The sequence below is a fragment of the Mytilus galloprovincialis genome, chromosome 9 (genome assembly GCF_965363235.1).
Source record: "Mytilus galloprovincialis chromosome 9, xbMytGall1.hap1.1, whole genome shotgun sequence".
NCBI lineage: Eukaryota > Metazoa > Mollusca > Bivalvia > Mytilida > Mytilidae > Mytilus > Mytilus galloprovincialis.
The window spans coordinates 94,645,519-94,668,785 of NC_134846.1; the positions used below are offsets into that span (position 1 = coordinate 94,645,519).

A 23,267-nucleotide genomic window follows, 5' to 3' on the forward strand; every position below is an offset into this window, starting at 1 on the left:
GATTAACATTGGACAATAAAACACCATTTACCAAACTAAGAATCGATTCGCCGAAGTTTTATTGCATTCTGTCCGAATCGGTAAACGAAAGGCTATCAAATGTTCGCTGTACCAGGAAAATACATTTTATTACGTCGAAAGTTGTAAAGTTTGTAATTTGTTGAATATTTTACAAGGTTTCCATACATTTTGTTTTCTGTCTGAATAGACATTATCTTGGACGTTAGGATTCAGATATATAACTACGAAAAATGAATATGTAATTTATTATTCAAGTTTGTACTGATACATTTTATTACGTCGAAAGTTGTAAAGTTTGTAATTTGTTGAATATTTTACAAGGTTTCCATACATTTTGTTTTCTGTCTGAATAGACATTATCTTGGACGTTAGGATTCAGATATATAACTACGAAAAATGTATATTTAATTTATTATTCAAGTTTGTACTGATCATTGTAATCTTTTATAATACATTTACTTTGATTAACATCTCATAACTTTATATAATATATTGAATACAATATTTTGACAAATAATGAACAACTAATACAAGAATAGAGATACATGAACATACAGAATTAATGAGTACCTTCTGAAGACAACATTAGTAAACACACTATTTCTCTTTAAATATAAAGAAACAAGACCAGGAATGCACTATCACAAAACAAAGACACTTCAAGGGAAATATACCAATCTTTACCATTAAGAAACAGCAATAGTGCAAAACAAACCATCAGCTCAATATTTCACAGTAAGTTGATCTCCTTCCCTTTTCATGAATGTAACCTAACGACTAAAACTATTTACCGGGTTTGTAATAACATGAGCCGCACGACCGGTGCCACATTTGGAGCAGGATATGCTTACCCTTCCGCAGCACCTGAGATCATCCACAGTTTTTGGTGGGGTTCGTGTTGCTCAGTCTTTGGTTTTCTGTGTTATTTCTTTTTGATGTTGTTTGTCTGTTTGTCTGTTTGTCTTTTTCATTTTTAGCCATGGTGTTGTCAGTTTGTTTTCGATTTGTGAGTTTTGACTGTTCCTCTAGTATATTTCTCCCTCTTTTGGAATCCCCATCTGGGATATAATGATTCTATTCTTATCATTACAAGATACCATCAGAGAAACATAGATATTACTCACTGAAATAAAAAAAAAGTGACTACATACATGGGGTTGTAGAACGAGATGGGACAATTAAACACATCAAGGCTGTTTCAACCTGTCAAAAAGAAGAAGAGTGTCCGGTGTAACAATGGAATATTCAAATCTTGGAACGGATACTTGATTGTATTTAAAATAATTACCTTTGGGTCAATTTGATCAGTACATTTAGAATATTTTTTTATTTGTAATGGAAAAATATCATGTCAATACCGGTATTTGTTTACCCCTGTGTATGTAACTAAAACGCAATTGGACCTTCAAATATACAGAGCAGACCTAAGCTGAGCTTTGGTTGCGGCATGATTATTTACCAAATGACCCTGTTGAGCGTACGGCCTTAAATGTAGTTGAATGTATAATATCATTCTCTAAACAATTTCAATGTAGTATTTACGTCATACCACCACCTTATTATTTGCTCCTTTGTAAGCCAGTACGAACACAAAACACTTTTCGAGTAATTGAGTTTTAATTTTAATGTTAGAACTGGGCGTATTATTTACTATATAATTTATTCCATTATTATTCTTTCGAAATGCTAATATCAACAATTTTTACGCATTTATTTTAAAAGGAATCAAGCGACTGTTTGTCAGAATTCTCATAATTCATAACGAAAAAAAAAAATATTTAAGACGGTCCCCTTTTTTTTTTAGAAATGTTATAACCTCTCTGTCTTGAACGATTTAAAACAAAATGAACAGATTTATATCTGTTTTTCTATTAGAGATTTATTGATTTAAAGATAAATTTAAGGGCATTTATTGCAGATTGTATGTCCCTTCTATGAAAATTCTTAACAACATATCTTAAATTTAAAGTATATTTCTCGATTTTCATACAACAAACCCAACATGCCAAAGTTGAAGGCTTAGTTTACTAAAGTCTGTGACATAAATAAAGGCAACAGTAGTATACCGGTGTTCAAAAGTCATAAATTTATGAGAAGAAAACAATCCGGGTTACAAACCAAAACCAAGGGAAACACATCAACAATAAGAGGAAAACAAAGGAGAGGAACAGCAGGAATACCGAAGTGCAACAAAATCAAACCCACATAACTTATTCACTGTACATTTACCGTAAATTCGAAAAGTTCTACCTAATTTAGTTTTTTTTTCTACTTTGGGATTCAAGTCAATACTATTCATGTTATTTCTCAATAAAAAGTTTAACAAATCTGTCAAGATCGACATGTTTGAAAAAAGAAATGTATGTCAAACTAAAGATTTGTCTGGGTTTGTCTGACAAAATATAAGAAATTAAGAAAAAGTTTGATTCTCTTCATACGAAACCATTACAGCTACGCCAGATAACACTACATACCTAATACCATTTGTAAATATGACATATACATCAGATGACAATTTCACATAAAACACTTCATGAAAGGATGATTCTATTGCATTTGTAGATCGCATTGATGATAATTTAACACAACATATACAAAAAACAAGTCATGCAAGGATTAGTAATTTACAAAATTGTTATATTTTGTAGATTTGACAGCTGCATTAGATAACAATACATTCGCCTCGACAGAAAAACAGTTGATTAAAGCACTGCTGGACCGGTATGCCCAGTTTGGTAGAATAGGACGACCGGTAATGAAGACTGACGAGAGTATAGATGTAGAGTTTGGTATGTCACTTATACAGATACTCGATGTGGATGAAAAAAATCAAGTACTAGAAACAAATGTTTGGTTGACTTTCGTAAGTATATAGTAAACGTTTCAGTTTAGTTTAAGAAGAGATGAGAAATTGCATTAAGGTGAAAAAATAGCAATCTAGGAATCTACTAAAAAGACAGACAACATGGAGAAGGATTAACACTGAACCCAATGAATATTACAATGATGACAGTACCATCCTCTGTCATCAGTACACTCTCTCCCATCTCCCCAAAAATAAAATGGAATACTTAATAAGCGTGAGGTTTGACATGACATTAAACCAGGTTCAACCCATCATTTTTGTTTAAATGTCATGTACCTAGTCAGTTTCTATGTGTGTTGGCGTTTGTTTTTGTTGCACTACGGTGTTTCTGCAGTTCCTTTGTTTTCCTCTTATAGTTTATGTGTTTCCATTGGTTTGGTTTGTACCCCTGTTTTGTTCATTCTCAATCGATTGATGACTTTTGATCACTGATATACTATTGTTGCCTTTATTTCAAAGAAAATAATGATTTTGATTTAAGCCTAGAAAAACACGCCACTACATAAACTGATGTTCCAAAAATTTCCATATTAAACGAAATGCATTATTGTTATCACCTTGTAAACAGAGTAGAAATCAAAGGTAGGCACATATTGCTCAGCCTTAACTTAATGTCTTTTTTTACTCATTACTATTGTAGAAATGCATTTTACGATTTTGGTCGATACCTCTGCTCGTAGACTGTATATCACCAAGGGAATCATGAGCCCTGTAGTCAATACTTGAGTACTGACATAATGTATAACACACCTTTCTAAAATTGGTCGTATATAAATTTTGAAATTATAAAGAAACTTCGGCCTGAACTCCCTCAAGCAAAGTCTGCTTTTAGATTGATTTGGCTATTTTAAAGTCCTTTTAGTCATATAGTTCCTCAAGTGGTTTGGTTCCTTGAACTTTTTAATTTCCAACTATTTGATGTTGAGCGGTCCGAAGGATAGTTAATTCAGAAAGGCGCTTCAGACGTATGCCATTAATTTCGTGTTGTTTTCATTTTCCGAAAGACTTCATACATGTAGGTGTTTTGCATGACTTGTACCAATCGCGCTGTTGATTATTAGAACAAGTCAGCGGTATTCACTGTGGTATACAAAATGCTTTGTCAAGGGATAGAACAATAAAACTGCATAAGAAACGATAAAAGACAATATATAAAACATTTAACTGAAACTCAAGTATGATGAAGACTAACAAAGAATACATTGAAGCAACAGTAGTGAACTGATGTTGGAATTTCATGTCCTACTATTTGTGATGATTCTTTATTTTTCATGTACTAAATTATTATTTTTTTTTATTATTATCTTCATGAAATGTTTTTTTAAGCGTATACCAAGGAATACTAAAACAAATATGTACCGTAAAATAATATTGCAAACTGTATTAATACTCAATCATGAACACTCATGTATGAAAAATACTTCCAAAGGAAATAATATAGTTTTCTTGTTATCAAAACATTTAACTGTAATATTGAAACAAAAATGCTTTTCTTACTGTAGTATTGTCTTTCCAATAATGTTTCATATTAATTTGCGAAACATTGGACATATATTTCCTGTGCTGCTTTCATGTTATAAACTTGATTTAAGGATACGACATTAAAATCTGTGAATATGCAGCTTGATGTTTCTAATTAGATATATCGAGCCATTGAAAGGGTCACGCCCTGTGAATATGAAAGAACCTTTGCAACAACTTTTTGAAGCATCTGTATGTAGTCTGTTGCAATGCGAACTATATTAGCCCAATTTCCACTCAACTTATCAACACTAGATTAATTTTCAGCAATTGTTTATTTTTTTTACTGTTTTCAACAATATTACAGTTCCATGTATGAATTTTGAGATTTAAACAATATACTTGCTTATTTCTAATTAGATCCTAGTCTTATAGATGCCTAGAGGTAGCTAGTTATTTTATAAAATAAGGAAATATTCAAACGTATTATTCAGAAATATTTTCGTCTACCTTATATATGCGATTTAAGACAATTTTAACAATTTGACCATATCATTGGCTTTTATCATTTTGATAACATTCTGACATTTGAAGTCACAGAATACCACAAAAATGTTTAATTTGCGTATTATGAATGAAATACCAATTTAAACTCGACTGGGAAAATGCAGTTGTCATAAAAGCATTTTGTAACCATATATTTTTAGATTAAGTTGTTTTACATAGTTGTACATTAAAGAGACTGATGATAACCATTAATTGTATACTGAATTTATTTTGTGTTGGTAAACGACATCAGTATTAAATGGATTTCTCGATTGCACTTATAATTCATGGATTTTTATCGATTGCAAACAGCATTTTGTCAGTTTTAAGCCTTATTTTAGATAGAATCAAATGTTTCAAGCCGTTGAAGCAAGAAAACGCATCACACCATTACTAAAATTGTGCAAATATCAATTACAACGTAAAGGATCTTATAAATCTTATCAACGAGCGTATAACATTAAACATCTGACATTGATGAGCGGATTCTGTTTGAAATTGAAGCTTTTCAGTTACACGTCGTAAGGTTAAATGTATTTTAAACAAAAACATGTCATCGTAAAGCATACACGTGTCGAAAAAGAGACAGAATCAGTTCCGATCAAATTCGAACACAAATAACTAGTTTACACAGTGTGAAATTAACCAGACATACAATCTTAGCTAAACATTTTAGCCTGAATTATATATTCATAAACACAAGATATCATCAAACATATTACAAGGCAGTCGAAGTACAAACCCATTTTGTTTTATCAAAAGAGTGTTATTAAAATGTTTGCGTTTGTATCACTTTTATTCTTGTCAAACATCTTTCATCAAACAAATGAATAAGCATGTTTTTTTTATGCCCGCGTCACACTGTCCCGATTTTTACGCCGATGGCAACACTATTATGGAAAATTTCAAAATCGGGACTGATCGTATCCAGATCGGGCTATTCGTAGTTCCATCTTTAACCATCGTAGAACCATCGGCCACTTGTTCTAGCCTTCGGGGACAACTTCGGGAAGGGTTTTAAATTTTTTAACATGTTAAAAAATCCCCGAAGGTGCGTCCGATGTTGAGGGTTCGTATTGAGTTCGTATCACCATTCTAACCATCGTAATGTCACCGGGAATGCATCTTTGAACATCGTATATCATTCGTGTTTCCATCGTTTCCATCGGGCAGTTTTGACATTTCGATGTCTACACGAATGAATCACGAAGCTACCCGAAGGTCTTACGATGGCAACACGACTTCGTGAAGACCTCGTAATCCCGTCGTGTTGCCATCGAATAAAAGTACGAAGGCGACAAGATGGAACTACGACGGCAATAAATCCAGCTAAATGTAAGTTAATTTTCGCGCTAAAATACATTTAAAGTGCCATGCGCGATATGCACTGGTCAGTCTTATCCGACAGTTAAGAAAGACGTTCACAAAACATGGAGCTCATATCATATGCTTCTATGAGAACAAGAAAGGCGACAGCGTTGTTTCTATTAATTCAAATGGAACAAGAAGAGCAGCTATTACAGGCTCAGGATTTACTTTTACAAGTAAAATATTATTTTTTTGTCAATTTTTCATATCAAGTAACATAATAAAAATCATAAACGCGCCTCGTACACCAACACTGCAGGTACACGTATATAGGGAAACCAACTTTTTCTTCATTATTCTGTCGGATTTTTTTATGTGTCGTCTGAGTTGTTGTCACACGAATGTTTACTCCATAACCATTTTGTTTTCTTTATGTCATATTTTGCCGCATTTCTTGCTTTCCCCACATCCTTCCTTTTGTCTATATTATTATGATATTCTCCTGGAAAGAGTTCTTTTTGAATAAAAGGGATCAACCTTTACCTTACCTTTAAGATAGATCAGTAAACATTGGCATAATTATGGGTGATTATTCAGACTAGTGCACACATTTTACAGTTCAAACGAGGCAATGCCGAGCGTGGCATCCCCTCGTATGTAACATATTGGGGACAAATATGGACACTATATTTGTATATGACACATGCAGAAAATGGTAAATTGAATATTTGATACATAAACTATTTTTTTAGAAATCAACCAAAACATTCAGTAACTGGATGCCTGCGGCATATAATTTAAAAGCATCGTAAGCTGTACACGACGTCTTTTAGACATCGTAAGGCCATCGCGCCATCATCGAAATCCATCGTGTAGCCTTCGTAATCCATCGTGTAGCCTTCGTGATCCAACGTGTAGGCTTCGGCTGAGATATGAAACTTAAATACCCGTATTCGGTTTACCTTCGTATGTCCATCTTTTGCTATCGTATATAATTTCGGCACCATCGTTATTCATCGTTCTTGCTTCGGTCACTTTTTGGTATTTTAACGAGATCGGGACCAACTTCGTACGAACTTACAATTTTCGCATTCGGGTATCCATCGTATATAAAAATCGGGACAGTGTGACGCGGGCATAATGGAATGTATATGTTGATAGGATTTTCAAAATGTTCTGTGTTTAACTATTTACATAAATTGTTTGAAATGTGATACTAAGCCCGTTAAGGAAAAGGTGTTATTGTCGTCTCTATAATTTGGTCTCCTGATGTGAAACTTCTGAATGAATTTATGAAGTTATGGCTTCCTTCTTTGGTAAATATTTCGTATGTTAGTTATCATTCCATTTTCTGAAGAAAGCAAGTCTTTAATGAAACTCCATGCATATGATAATAACCTGATATTTGGACAAAATAATTCAGGAAAAAACTTACTTAAAAATTAAAAGAACACATCATAAATGTTATTCGTCCGAAGAGATTTTTAGGATTTAATTTTTATTGTTCTGTTTATTTAATCATTAAGACACCTGCTATTGCTTAGGGTTAGGGTTAGGGACATACAAACACATAAGTCGAAAATAAACTGACAACGCAACGACATATTAAATCTTAGGGACATACAAACACATAAGTCGAACATAAACTGACAACGCAACGACATATTAAATCTTAGGGACATACAAACACATAAGTCGAAAATAAACTGACAACGCAACGACATATTAAATCTTAGGGACATGCAAACACATAAGTCGAAAATAAACTGACAACGCAACGACATATTAAATCTTAGGGACATGCAAACACATAAGTCGAAAATAAACTGACAACGCAACGACATATTAAATCTTAGGGACATACAAACACATAAGTCGAAAATAAACTGACAACGCAACGACATATTAAATCTTAGGGACATACAAACACATAAGTCGAAAAATAAACTGACAACGCAACGACATATTAAATCTTAGGGACATACAAACACATAAGTCGAAAATAAACTGACAACGCAACGACATATTAAATCTTAGGGACATGCAAACACATAAGTCGAAAATAAACTGACAACGCAACGACATATTAAATCTTAGGGACATACAAACACATAAGTCGAAAATAAACTGACAACGCAACGACATATTAAATCTTAGGGACATACAAACACATAAGTCGAAAAATAAACTGACAACGCAACGACATATTAAATCTTAGGGACATACAAACACATAAGTCGAAAATAAACTGACAACGCAACGACATATTAAATCTTAGGGACATACAAACACATAAGTCGAAAATAAACTGACAACGCAACGACATATTAAATCTTAGGGACATACAAACACATAAGTTGAAAATAAACTGACAACGCAACGACATATTAAATCTTAGGGACATACAAACACATAAGTCGAAAAATAAACTGACAACGCAACGACATATTAAATCTTAGGGACATACAAACACATAAGTCGAAAATAAACTGACAACGCAACGACATATTAAATCTTAGGGACATGCAAACACATAAGTCGAAAATAAACTGACAACGCAACGACATATTAAATCTTAGGGACATACAAACACATAAGTCGAAAATAAACTGACAACGCAACGACATATTAAATCTTAGGGACATACAAACACATAAGTCGAAAAATAAACTGACAACGCAACGACATATTAAATCTTAGGGACATACAAACACATAAGTCGAAAATAAACTGACAACGCAACGACATATTAAATCTTAGGGACATACAAACACATAAGTCGAAAATAAACTGACAACGCAACGACATATTAAATCTTAGGGACATACAAACACATAAGTCGAAAATAAACTGACAACGCAACGACATATTAAATCTTAGGGACATACAAACACATAAGTCGAAAATAAACTGACAACGCAACGACATATTAAATCTTAGGGACATACAAACACATAAGTCGAAAATAAACTGACAACGCAACGACATATTAAATAGAGACGAAAAAGACCAACAGACAAACAACATTTTACAAAAACATTATATAGACTACAAACTGAGTAACACGAAACCTACTAACATTATATAGACTACAAACTGAGTAACACGAAACCTACCAATTTTCTATAAAACAAACATTAATGCTAAAAGACTGTCACGACATATGGCTCACAAGAGTGTTTAGTAAATTTCAAATATAATCGCTGAGGTATATACCAGCCAGATAGTCTTGTAGTTGTAACATACACTTCTTAATAAAATTGAGAATGAACTTGGGCAATGTATCAAAGAGACAACAACCCGACCATAGAACAAACAACAGCAGAAGGTCACCAATATGTCTATGTTTATTTAAACATGTTTATTTGAATATAACTTGATTCATTCATTCTAAATTTGGTGTTCAATAAAAAGGCGGAAATTTTCAATTTGTGAATTAAGATGCTCAGTAATATATATATTTGTGACTCTCGTTTAATTTTATACTGAATGATTACGTATTTTACATTTTCTGTGTCTTACTCTTTTCGATTTTTTAAGAATATATTCTCGCATGCGCATGATAACGAAAGCACTTACTTGTTTGACTCGTGAAAATATTTTTCAACTTTTTAAAGCTTCATCTGTGTGATCGAAATTGATTCTGATGAAAACTTTAAGAAAATGTGATGCAAGTACAAGGGACCAGATCTAGACGATATGATATAATTGGCACTAAATGACATGAAATATGGAAGTAAACTATTTCAAATAAATAATTCAACATTTTATATTTATTACATCATAGATGTAATATTACATCTACACGGCCGACACTCGGCTAACCGAGAGATTGGTCGGTTAATCTATATTGAGTATGCGGCTATATGGGAGATTGGTCTGTTAATCGGGTTGGTTATACGTCTGTTAAGAGTAAAACGTACAATTTAATGTTAAACTGTATCAAATATACAGATTTTTGGCATATAATAAGAACCAAATCAAAAAAAGAAAAGCGTCTGACAAAATGATATCTATCATAGAACATTTTCCACTTGTAAAAACATTTCATAGTCTACGCAGTTTTCAGTAAAATTAAAAGGCGTCGCGCAAGTATGTAGTATTTATGCTTATACGCATAGGAATTTTTTAATAAAAGTCGAAACAAACAATTTTAGATATCATTTAAAGGACACAAAATAGTACTTTGGGTCTATAAAATGAATTTGCATTGGTGAATATTTCATAATTGTAATATAACGTGAATATTACCACGTTTTAATGAAAATTATGGGAATAAAGTCTGTTAATGGGTTGGACAATTGAAATTGTGTCAGTTAAGAGTTATTTAGCCACAGTTATTGTTGATACCTATATATTTTCCCATAGAAAAAGTTAAGAATGAGATGTTCCTAAGTAATAAAAAAAATGATAATACGGTGCAACAGTATCCTACGGAAGCGAATTAGCGCCACACATTTTTTTTAAAATTTTTCTTCCTATATTTGCGTTATAACGCAAACCTCAAATATCTTGATTGCAATTGTTCATTAAGTTTTGTAAAAAATGTCCGTCTGTCATTCATTTTGGTTGTGATTTACTAGTAAGAGCATTTTTATTTTTACTTTCTTTGCATTTTATTTAAGGGTGTCACTTCAATATAGCGTGATATAAATTGGCCGCTGGAATATGAATGAATTTATTATTAATGTTTTCAATCAGCCTCAATTTTTGTGTCTGTTCAAAGTAGCACGTTCTCAAATCCGACTGAAAGTGTCTTTCTAAGGCAACAACCATTTTCTTATCGGGGGGGGGGGGGGGGGGCTGGGATTTTTTTGAAAAAAATATTTTGATGTCCTAGCTGACCGAAAAAAAATTTATATTTTGCACTGAAGCTGAAAAAAAATTTATGCTGTCACCTGCTTGAAAATTTTTTTTTGCACTGCTGAATTTGAGAATGGTGAAACTAACAACAGACGAGACAATGAAACAGCAGATTATAAACATCTGTCCAGTATACAGATTAAGCTAAGATTTCTATTTATAGATCTTTATACCTTATCACTTTTTGTATGTTCCTATAATAGTGTTTGATCCAGAAATATTTATAAGAATTCCAAATCATCCGCATATATATGTTACTACGTACTGTAAGACCATACTTAAAACTGCAACTATTTTAAACATGAAATGGTCATTTTATAATTGGAATAGATATGGTATCATAAGCAGTCTTTTAAGATAGCCCTGATTGTGTATGACACAAACTTGTATACTGGTAGTATTTTCCGTTTGTATCATTCTTTATACCACTTTTTTCAATGGAATGTCAATTATCATAGTTGGAAACAGTGGATTTTATAAGTTGGAGCTACTCACTATTTGCCATTACATATGGCAATGGTGGCCACTTCAATTGCAGTATTAAAATTTAAGGATACCTGTATGACGGACTCCGAGAATATCATAATGTACATGTAGAAAGTGGGCTAAAAAAAAAAAACTGAGACAACAGCCAATGCCAGGATATAGACAGAGCCATGCACTTTACATTTTACATCAATTCAAAAATTAAAATGAATTTTATGTTAATTTTATGGTTTTGTGAAAAAAAATTGTATTTCTGTTTCACATTATAGGAAAAAAAATTTTGCTTTCCTTCTCATAAGAAAAAAAAATATTTTGTCGGAGGAAGGTTCTGAAAAAAAAATTATGAACACAATAAAAATCCCAGCCCCCCCCCCCCCCCCCCGCCCCGATAAGAAAATGGTTGTTGCCTAATACAACACAGGGTACCGGTAAAATAAATATAAACTGTACATCTGTCCAGTGCATATAACGTGTTGTCATTCTCATATGCACATGATATTTGTCACTGGACGAAAAACCCTAATTCGTAAGCATCCTCCAATTGTTTCTTTATTTCTATTATTTAATCATATTATGTTGTTTACAAAAAAAAGTAAAATCACAAAAATACTGAACTTAGAGGAAAATCAATTCGGAAAGTCCATAATCACATAGCAAAATCAAATAACAAAACGTATTAAAAACGAATGGACAAGAACTGTCATATTCCTGACTTGGTACAGGCATTTTCAAATGTAGACAATGGTGGATTAAACCTGGTTCTATAGCGCTAACCCTCTCACTTTAATGACAGTCTCATAAAATCCCGTTATATTTACATTGATGGCGTTAAATAAACAGACACAATAAATAAAATAGTCAAAATATGGGTACATCTGTCATCATCGTATAACAATTTTAAAAGGAACAATTTAACAGAAAACAAAAACATCTACTATCTACGAACACATTCATTGATTTGAGTGTCTGACATCAGAAAATTTTATACGTCACATAAATTTGTCGTTCAATGTGCATACACACGATTTTAAAATTTTACATAGGCAATGTTAGTCATTCTCAAGAAGTAAATGGAAAGGAGCGAATGCAGCTACATTTGGTCATCTTAAGTTTTAATACATTTTATTCCGTTTAGTTCCTTTCTTCATAAGTGTAGAGGAGAACGGCAGTTGTCCGCATGTAAACTTCTAGCATTTGTCACCAATTTGAGTACATCGCAATCCGTTACTGTTTCAACACCCAGGGGTGTTTCATGTGTGTATTCTTAATATTCTTAAACAATTATTATTTTTTCTCTCTCTTTTTTAGCAATGCATCACTCTCTACTGTCCTTATCTATTATTCTATATTCTGCTACTCCATTCAGATTATCGTGTATACCATGAGGGTTCGGATTGGGGGTGTTGTTTGTTTCTGTATTCTTTAAATTGTTATGTCACGTTTCTTCCGTGACGTTTTTTTCCTTTTACCTTTTATTTATCTTACTCATTATTCTTTCTCTATTCTTTATATTTTAGCATCCCAATATACTTTACTTATTGATGTTTAGTTACATTACGACGTTTATCTCTGACTTATATACTGGTTATCAATGTAGATGACAAGTTGGTGTCATGCATGACAATTAAACAGAATCCACATGACATATGCGACCATTCTTGGATGAAATTAACATTACTTTAATATTACACTTTTTGAAACCGTTTTTATCAATTTTCTATTTCCATTGTTTAAATTGTTCATTGTTCACAGTGGCGGATCCAGCCATTTTAAAAAGGGGGGGGGGGTTCCCAACCCAGAGTTAAAAGGGGGGGGTCCAACTATATGCTCCCATTCAAATGCATTGATCGGCAAAAAAAAGGGGGGTTCCAACCCCCGGAACCCCCCTGGATCCGCCACTGGTTCATGTGTTGTTTCCGTATATTTTATGTTTCATTGCTCATGTGTTGTTTCCGTATATTTTAGCCGCTCGTCTTGAGCCTACCCATTTGATCCGATAACACCCCATATAGCAATAAAATTATACTTTTATTGCCATTCATAACTCTTAACAGACCAATTAACAGACTCGGTTTTATACATCCGACCCATTAACAGACCAGGTTTTAATTAAAGATTGATTTATGTCACCAAAATACAGATTTGCGTGAAGATTTTTCACACAATGATTTCAGTATGGTTAACAAACATAATGCCTGTCTTTTTTCGATGTTTAAAATATTGCATGCACGTAAATTCAACCAACGTGTCATTTTGTGTACAGTTTGTGTGTGTAAAATGTGTATAAATTTATTGATGAGTAACCCGCCTTTTCATTTTATAGATCGTACATTGAAGCTAGAAAAATAATAATTACACCACTGGATTCCGTACATTGAATTGTTTTGGTAGACATGAATATTTTTTATGATAAACATATATTTAAAAAGTTATACAGTGAAACATGCTGAACTTTCAATGATTTTCTCGATAACACCCGATTAACAGACTTTAGCCAACCCGATTAACAGACCAACCGCCGATATAGCCGCATACTCAATATAGATTAACCGACCAAACTCTCGGTTAGCCGAGTGTCGGCCGTGATCTAGTATGATTACATCTTTAAGAATTACGAATGTATTTAATGTTTTATCGACACGTGCCACGTTCAGTATTGATTGCCATCTGTGTAATCGATTGAAATTCATGATCATTCAACCATGGACCGTTTATTACGCACGTGTGTACAAACAGTTTGAGCATAAATATGTTATTTCATTATGTGTTTGGTATTTGGTTTATAAAATAATTTATGGATATCGGTAAGGTCAATCGAAAAAACTAAAATACTCCATTTATCATAAAAGGCTTCACAAATTCCAAGAAATGGTTTGACTTACAAATATATATATATATAACGTTAATTAAAACGGCGCAAAAAAAAAAAACTGAATCCATTTGTCGGTAAAAAACGAAGAAAGGAAATTGTAAAAAATATATTAGATCTTTAAAATGTATTAGTATATTTATTCTAGTTTATAAATCAAAGGTTGATCACCAGCTCAACTAATTTAATGGGCTGTGATGTATGTATTTTTTGTGATTTAGGAGTAATAGAGGACGAATTTCATTTTATCCTTCAATGTAGTAGATATACTGATTTGCGAAAAAAATATATAAAAAAAATATTACTGGTCTAGGCCATCAACTTTTAAATTAATAGAATTATTGTCAGGTGAAAACACAAAACAGCTTTGTAACTTGGGAAAGTTTATACATTTCTCTTTTAAATTAAGAAACAGTTTATTGTAATAAAAGATATTTTGTATTGATGAAACTTCTGACGTCACCTATTGTTTATTATACATATTGTTTATATTGTTTGTAATATGCCATATGTATACACTACATGTACTTGATTATACTGATGAGCCGTAAGGTTCAAAGTTAATAAAGAATTTGAAAAATGCTATTAAGCTCATGCCACATTCAAGACGTATTTTTTTCTAACGGTTCATTTAAAAAGAGGATCAGGATGGGGTTGATGAATAGAGAATAATGGGCTTAAAGTGCCGAATAAAGGAAAATAAATAATGACTACAGAAACATCGAGAAAAATATAACGAATAGAGAATGACGAAGTGCTCATGTATAAAGAATACAGAAAAAGACTGAAAAAAATAATTGAATACAGTGTTGAAGGATCCCCGTACAGATCCTCATAAAATTGACACATCTTATTTTCACACCTAGCAGTTTCTGGGTATATATGTTCCAGACCATATGAGTATTTGGACCGTACGCGTACAGTCCGGACCGTATGCGTATACTCGTACGGTCCGACCATACGCGTACGGTCCAGCTGACCAGACATGTTTTGAGATCATATGGGTTAAACTTTAAACAAACATTTATCAAAATCTTTATTTTTATTTATACAAATTGTTATTATTACAAATAGATGGATGAAGTGAATAAGCGAACAATTGACATTAAATATTTGTTTAATTGTATATCTGAATCCTATTTTTTTACTCTGGCCCAAGGTGACACTAGTCTTGCTACCACAAGGAACGTCATATTTTTTTTTTACATTAACATGTTTTGTTCATGCATGTTCCTTTGCATATGCATTTTTTTGTAAAGTTCCTAAATATTCTATAACAATTGTCCTCCCACATTATGTTTACTTCCGATAACTTCAATTTCAATGAGCATACTGGGCTGCAATTAATGAATTACTGACATGCTAAATATAGCAGATTAACAGATTTTAATAAGCGTGATTTTTTTTAATAGTTAAAATATTAAGTTTTCATTTCAATTACTATTGAACTTTTTCTATTAATTTGAGATATAAGTTATGTTGATCTGTTATATACATTTGTATCTAATAAACTTGACCAACTTCTTAATATTAGTCAGGCCGTACGCGTACGGTCCGACCGTATACGTATTTTGAAAAAGTACGCATACGGTTTAGACCATACGCGTACGGTCCAAATACTCATACGGTCTGGAACATATACACATGGTGGTCAGCGTACATCTTCAATGTTCAATTAGGTGTGAAATTTTAATCTGGTAATTGAGATAAAATATAAAAGATGAATATAATGATTATTAATTTTCATTAAAGTGTCGCATATTGGTCTTACAGTTAAAACAAAGATTAATACCGGTGTGTAGAAATACCGAAAAGGACTTCTTAGTGCACTAAGAAGAAAGTTTTTGCACTAAGGACATTAAAACGATGTTTTAGGACCACATAGAACATGGAGATAAGAAGATATAAGTATAAAACTCATAATTTTAAAGTTTGGTATCAATAGCTTTTGTAATATTGAAGTTAAATGACTTTTTAATCAGCGCGTGCCATTCGACACGTGACCAACGGCTTATTGCAAATTCCCAATCATCATGTCCAATCAACCTTATCGAATAAACAATTGTCTTTGATCGTTACTAATTGATTAGTTAATGGTAGTTGTTGAATAAACCTAACGGTTTAGCGTGGTATAATTTCAAGTTGATGAAAGAAAAATTAAAAATTGAAGTTTGTGTTCACTTTGGTTTACTTTGTTTTATTTTGTTATTTTGTTTTGAAGGAAATTGCTAAATAAACTTCTTTTTTTTTTTTTTAAAGAAGCCGATTTTGAGATACAAATTGAGAAAAAAAAATGCTTCTGATATTTCATTTCCTAATTTACAACACAAGACTATTATACCTTGAAAGATATTTGAGAATAAAAAAATGTGGCGTCCGTGGGGTTCTTCAAAACCCGATTATAGAAATGTTATAGAAAGACTTCAAGAGGTAAATACTATTTTATGAAATAACATACCTTTTTTTTTTTATTTTTCAAAAAGAGAATAATCATAACTTTGTACTATGACAGATACTTTTATTACTGATGTCAATGCCTTTTTTTTTACAATTCGTCATTATTTTAACATTTGAAGATGAACACAATTTTCTTTTATAATGTAATAGGCATAGTGGTTTGAGAAACCAATATATTCACAATGGTGTAATTAAAAAGCTAAAATCAATAAATAAGAGTAGAAAATACGTTATTACATAGAAGTTACAAATAAAACAGACAGAAATACAAAAGTTAACTTGAAAATGAACTTCTACACCATTGTGAATATATTGGTTTCTCAAACCACTATGCCTATTACATTATAAAAGAAAATTGTGTTCATCTTCAAATGTTAAAATAATGACGAATTGTAAAAAAAAAGGCATTGACATCAGTATATTTCTACATACCATGTCCTTTGTGACCCTTGTATCATTCCATCAGGTCCTTAGTGCACATTTTTGTACTTAGTGCACTAAGGAGGTCCTTTGCGGTATTTCTACGGACCCGATTAATACCGAGCCTGCATAGAATTACGAGACACTAAATTTACAATTAAATTAATTAAAATTTATATAATAATAAATTGGTTACAAGCACATCTTTATCAATGAAATTAAAATAATATTCACATTTGATATAAGCAAGGATTTGTATAGTAAGATCTTACTGTACAAATCCTTGATATAAGTAAAAAATAAATTAATAATTGAACAAATAAAATCTTTATTAAAATGCTAATGTTCTTATGATATTGTTATTAAAATTGTCAATTGAAATTATCTTTTAAAAAGAAAATAAAGGTATATAAACTTGGGATATTGTATGAAGAACATCACAGTAACCTTTATGTAAAATACAAATGTGCACAAAGAAAGAAAAAAAATAATAATGAAGATATATTGTTTGTAAATCATAATTTCATAAAAAGAAAAAAACAAAAATTCAATGTATGAACTATAAACTTTTGTATGTAGTTACAGTTCATAAGTGCAATACATCTTTTCTCTGTGTTCATTCTGTCAAAGTCATCAATATGTTCACGTGATTTTTGAAAAAAGTTCATATCGGAAGTCTGTATATAAAGGACAGACCATTAAAACATGTATTTCGTTTTCCACACAGTTCGTACTACAAAATTTTCAAAGTCTATCATTAAATGGTATCTGCGGTCTGGAATGTCGTTCCGTCTTAACAGCTAGCGGTAGTGTCCGATTCCAAGCCATTCTACGTCTCACAGTTCGTAAATGTTGAGATGAGATGTAGTTTTCAGTGTCTAGCTTTGTTTTATATAAGCGGTACGCAGATGAAAATATAAAGATGTTAAAAAAAATATATTTAAACCTTTTTCACAGACTTTTCCCAACGTGTACTATTGGATGATATTTTTGTGACTTTTATCCTACTAGTAACAAACATGTGCGGCTTTTCCATCAGTATACTTGTAAATGATGTATAATAGACCTTTGGCCTATTTTCCCCCGTTTAATAGAGTAGAAATGTATTATATGGTTGACATACATCGGGTAGTTATAATTTATGAATGCTATAGAATAAGATTAAAGATAAAAAATGAGAAGATGCACCTTAAGTATAGTCATGAATTGTGGTTCCATTTTGTAGGCTTTCCCTGAATCGTTTATTCCTTCTATAGTTCATGAGTGGAATAAACCTGATACAAAAAATGTGTCAACTCTATATCTAAATTTGAGAAAGAATTGAAAAACAATATATTTTAGTAAAGTTGAAACGTTTTATTTGAGCGGCCAGAAGAATTAGTTATTAATTTATCTTAACGCAATTGCGATGCTCAGCTTTATTCTAAAATTATGAACTTTTCCCAGCCTTTATCATAAATGACCTTTCTTGTCAATGTGTGTCAAATATTGAGGATCGGTACGTCTAAAAAAAAAACCACAGGACTTCCTGAGTGCAATGAGGACATAAAAAGTACACCCAAGACATGTTATAGGTATGCATTTGATAGAAAATTAATTTTTGATCTTATACTTTTTGTTTTGATAAAATCAATTCAATATTTGAGAAGCTATTTACAAAAACGTTAAATAAACTTTTCGTTTTGTTTCAACTTTATAATGAAAATTGTCCTCAATTTCACCTAATTTTACATAAAGTATAATAAATAAAATGTTCTCTCTGATTATTTTGCCATCTACCAATTTCAATAGACATTTTTTATGCCCCACCTACGATAGTAGAGGGGCATTATGTTTTCTGGTCTGTGCGTCCTTCCGTCTGTGCGTCTGTTCGTCCGTCCGTCCCATTTCAGGTTAAAGTTTTTGGTCAAGGTAGTTTTTGAAGAAGCTAAAGTCCAATCACCTTGAAACTTAATACACATGTTTCTTATGATATGATCTTTCTAATTTTAAACAAAATTATTCTTTTGACCCCATTTTCATGGTCCACTAAACATAGAAATTAAAAGTGTGAGTTTCAGTTTAAAGTTTTTGGTCAAGGTAGTTTTCAATGAAGTTAAAGTCCAATCAACTTGAAACTTAGTACACATGTTCCCTTTTGGTTGATTTTTTTACTTTTAAGGCCAAATTAGACTTTTTACCCAATTTCACGGTCCATTGAACATGGAAAATGATAATGCGAGTGGGGCATCCGTGTACTTTGGACACATTCTTGTTTATTGTGTTCTAAGTTCTTAATCTACAAAAGAATTACTATTTTTGTAACATTGAATACCAAAGAAAGCTTCGCAAGTTAGACTGGTTTTTTTTGCATAATTGTTTTTATTCCCCCTTTTTTGAAACTCCTGATATAATTGAGCATTATAAAACAGCTTACACAAAAAGTCATGCAAATTTGGTTTAAAAAAAATTATATTGCGCCATTAAAACTCATTCTTGTCCCGTATGACATTTCCTGAACGAGTGAACATCTGAAATAATTATGTTATTAAGCTTATATCTTTATTGCGATAGCCTATGAATGAAAAAAGGGTATAATTTTAAATTTCATGAAGTAAAATTTAGACCACCAGAGACATTTAATATACTAGTCAACAAAAGAAACGACACAAGGCAAAACATAAACTATATATAATGAATTAAGATACAAAAGCTTTGCTCGTTATGGAAAGCCGCAAGGTGACCTATAGTTGCTAATTTCTATGTTACTTCGTCTCTTTGGCAATCATACCACATCTTCTTTTTTATATTTGCGTTCATCATGTGAACTTTGGTGGATAGTAATAGTTTGAAGTTGTCTGTCAATCGAACCACATCTACTTCTTTTTACTCTGTCCAAAACTGGGAATTATAACCGAAAAAGGCATTGATTAAAAAAACAACAGCATAAAGCATTGCAGTGGCTGTTTTAGCTTGTTAACTAATTTTCATTTTGGGAGGAATGGGGTGGCTTAACTTTTTCAGCAAGGTTAACAGTCGAGCGGGACAAGTCAAGAGTGGACAATATTTCTGTACTCAAGTCTACCCTTTGGGTTCGAAAAAGGGAATAAGAGTAAATATTGATGAGACAACAACCCAACAACACAGACGATTTAGACATTAAAAGTCAACATTCATTTTTTTTTATTATAGAGAGATCCCTATACACCTTATCAAAAAACCGTCCCATGTATAAATAAAGTAAGGAGCTAATTTAATATAACCTATCATTAAAAATATCAAAACAGGCACATATATATTTTGTGTGAATGAAAAGTTTAACAATACCATTTTTATAATCTCAATTCGTGGAAATCAAACCAGGTACATGGAAAATACTATTTATTAACGATAGAGTAGATGATGAACGTTGATGATGCCTTATGTCCAGAGACAAATTCAAGTTCCAGACAAGAACATGTAAATGTTATATGAATATGACCAGCTGTTGCAAGGCTAAATTTATGTTTTTATCCAATATATCCTCATTTTTCATAAGCATTCCAAGTTCCATGTCCATTCTCTCAGTCGACCTTTTATATTTGCTATGAAAGGCCTACCTATTGTAATTATAATTATTGTGTTTTCGTTATAAACATATATGAAATATTTGCCACAGGACGTAAAACAAACAACATTTATCAAACAAACTCATTAATAATATCATGTAAACCATATACGAAGGCAAGATTTACACAATCCTATAAAGTAATATTTCCATGTATCCGTTTCGATAATTATGGTAACTTCAACGACCTTTTTCAGGGTTGCGTTCAATATCGTAGCGGCAACGTAGTGCTACGTAGATTTATGACTATTGAACGAGTAGCTAGCTTAGCTGCAATGTATATCTATGTAGCAGCTAGGGTAGCTACACGTTCAATAGTCATAAATCTACATAGCCTTATATAGCGTTCAATATCGTAGCTGCTACGTAGTGCTACGTAGATTTTGACTATTGAACGTGTAGCTATAGACTAGCTACTACATAGATATTGATAGCAGCTACGTAGCTGCTACGATATTAACTCAACACAGATAAGATATTGAACGCAAACCAGGGTCGTGTTCAATATCGTAGCGGCTCCGTAGCTGCTATCAATATCTATGTAGCAGCTAGGCTAAATACAAGGGTTGAGTTCAATATCGTAGCAGCTAAACGTAGCGATCAATATCTATGTAGCAACTAGTCTATAGCTACACGTTCAATAGTCAAAATCTACGTAGCACTACGTAGCAGCTACGACATTGAAAGCGGCCGTGCTATATAAGGCTATGTAGATTTATGACTATTGAACGTGTAGCTATCCTAGCTGCTACATAGATATACATTGCAGCTAAGCTAGCTTTTCGTTCAATAGTCAAAATCTACGTAGCACTACGTAGCAGTAACGATATTGAAAGCAACCCTTGTATCTCTTTGAAAACCACTACATCGAATAATAGTAAGATAAACTTTTTTTTTAATTTTTTTTTCTTTCGTTTTTAGATCTTCTGTTCACGATCTATCATATGAGATTATTATGCCAATTTGTTATGGAACTAAGACATGTAAGGATAGATTTTCAAGGGATGGTTTCTTAGTTAAGACGTGTCAAGGAAGGGATGTGATACTAAACTAATAGTGTTTTTTTTTTTCATGTTATACATTCAATTTGTTTTTTAATTTAAGAAAAATTTTCAATCTTGTAAAAATATCTAACATATACCAGTTTTGAGCGAGCCACTAAAACCTACATTACTGATTCTAAATAAATAACCATTAGTCCTTTCAACTGAATATCTTAGGGACCCTGTGTATATATGTTTGATTAGAAGTTGTGTTACAATCTGTTTAATTTTCTTTTATTGTTGGCGAGATTAACTTTAAAACTGTTTTGGTATGGTCTATTTCAAGGTCGTCAATAAGATGCATGAAATATTTGCCACTGAAGTAAATATCAATCAAAAATATCCATACATGATTGAAACGGAAATCACCGAAAAAAGCCATTGGATATATTGCATTAACGAAAATTTTATATGTCATTGAACTGTCATTCATTTTGTTTAGTACAGAATGAACAAATAATAATTTGATATGTGGAAATCATGTTGGAATCGCTATGATACATCCAATAATACAAGCTAAACAGTTTTTATTGTAACATGTTTAACCCTGCCGCATTTTTGCACCTGTCCCAAGTCAGGAACCTCTGGGCTTTGTTAGTCTTGTATTTTTTTTGGATTTAATCTCATTTATATGTTTTGGAGTTTAGTGTGAAGCCAATTTTCTCTGAACTAGCACACAATTTTATTTAGGGGCCAGCTGATACCACCTTTGGGTGCGGGATTTTCTCGTTGAACACCCATTAGTGGCCTTCGGATGTTGTCTGCTCTTTGGTCGGGTTGTTGTCTCTTTGACATATTCCCTGTTTTCATTCTCAATTTTATTAGAATGTTGAGCTCTACCTAATGTTCATTCACGTAAAAACAGTCAAATGACTTCTTCCATGAGTTATCGATCTTATATGACGAATTTTCTCACTTGCATGTTCGCCTGTTGTATTAAAATATATGGTAAATATATCTAACTTTTAATAGCAAAAATTACAAGCAAGACAAGATCTATTGAAATTCATAGTTCTTTATTTCCCCCCTTAAATTCCGTCTATATAAAAGTTTCTTTCCGTTTCCGTTTCCGTTTCGTTTCCCGTTTCCGCCGTTTAGCAACACCCGTTCCTGAGGTAGAAAAGCCTTATTATTTCAAAAATTCAAGGTTTTGTAAACAGTTAATTCATAATTATGACCATATCAATGATTATTCATGTCAATACAGAAGTGTTGACTACTGAGCAGGTGATACCCTCGGGAACTCCACCAGCAGTGGCATCTACTCAGTTAGTATGTGAATTGTACTTATAATCGACAAATATGCTAAATCACAGCCACAACTTTAAGCCTAGTGAGCTA

The 23,267-nt window shown here is 32.2% G+C and overlaps 1 protein-coding gene across 1 annotated transcript in view; it reads left to right on the forward strand.

Moving 5' to 3' along the window:
- LOC143046422 (neuronal acetylcholine receptor subunit alpha-10-like) overlaps positions 1–23,267 on the forward strand; it is a 75,779-nt gene that overhangs the window by 26,343 nt on the left and 26,169 nt on the right. The window contains exon 2 of the mRNA XM_076219586.1: positions 2,670–2,884. Within this exon, the coding sequence (XP_076075701.1) occupies positions 2,670–2,884 (215 nt within the window). The remainder of the gene's footprint in view (positions 1–2,669; positions 2,885–23,267) is intronic.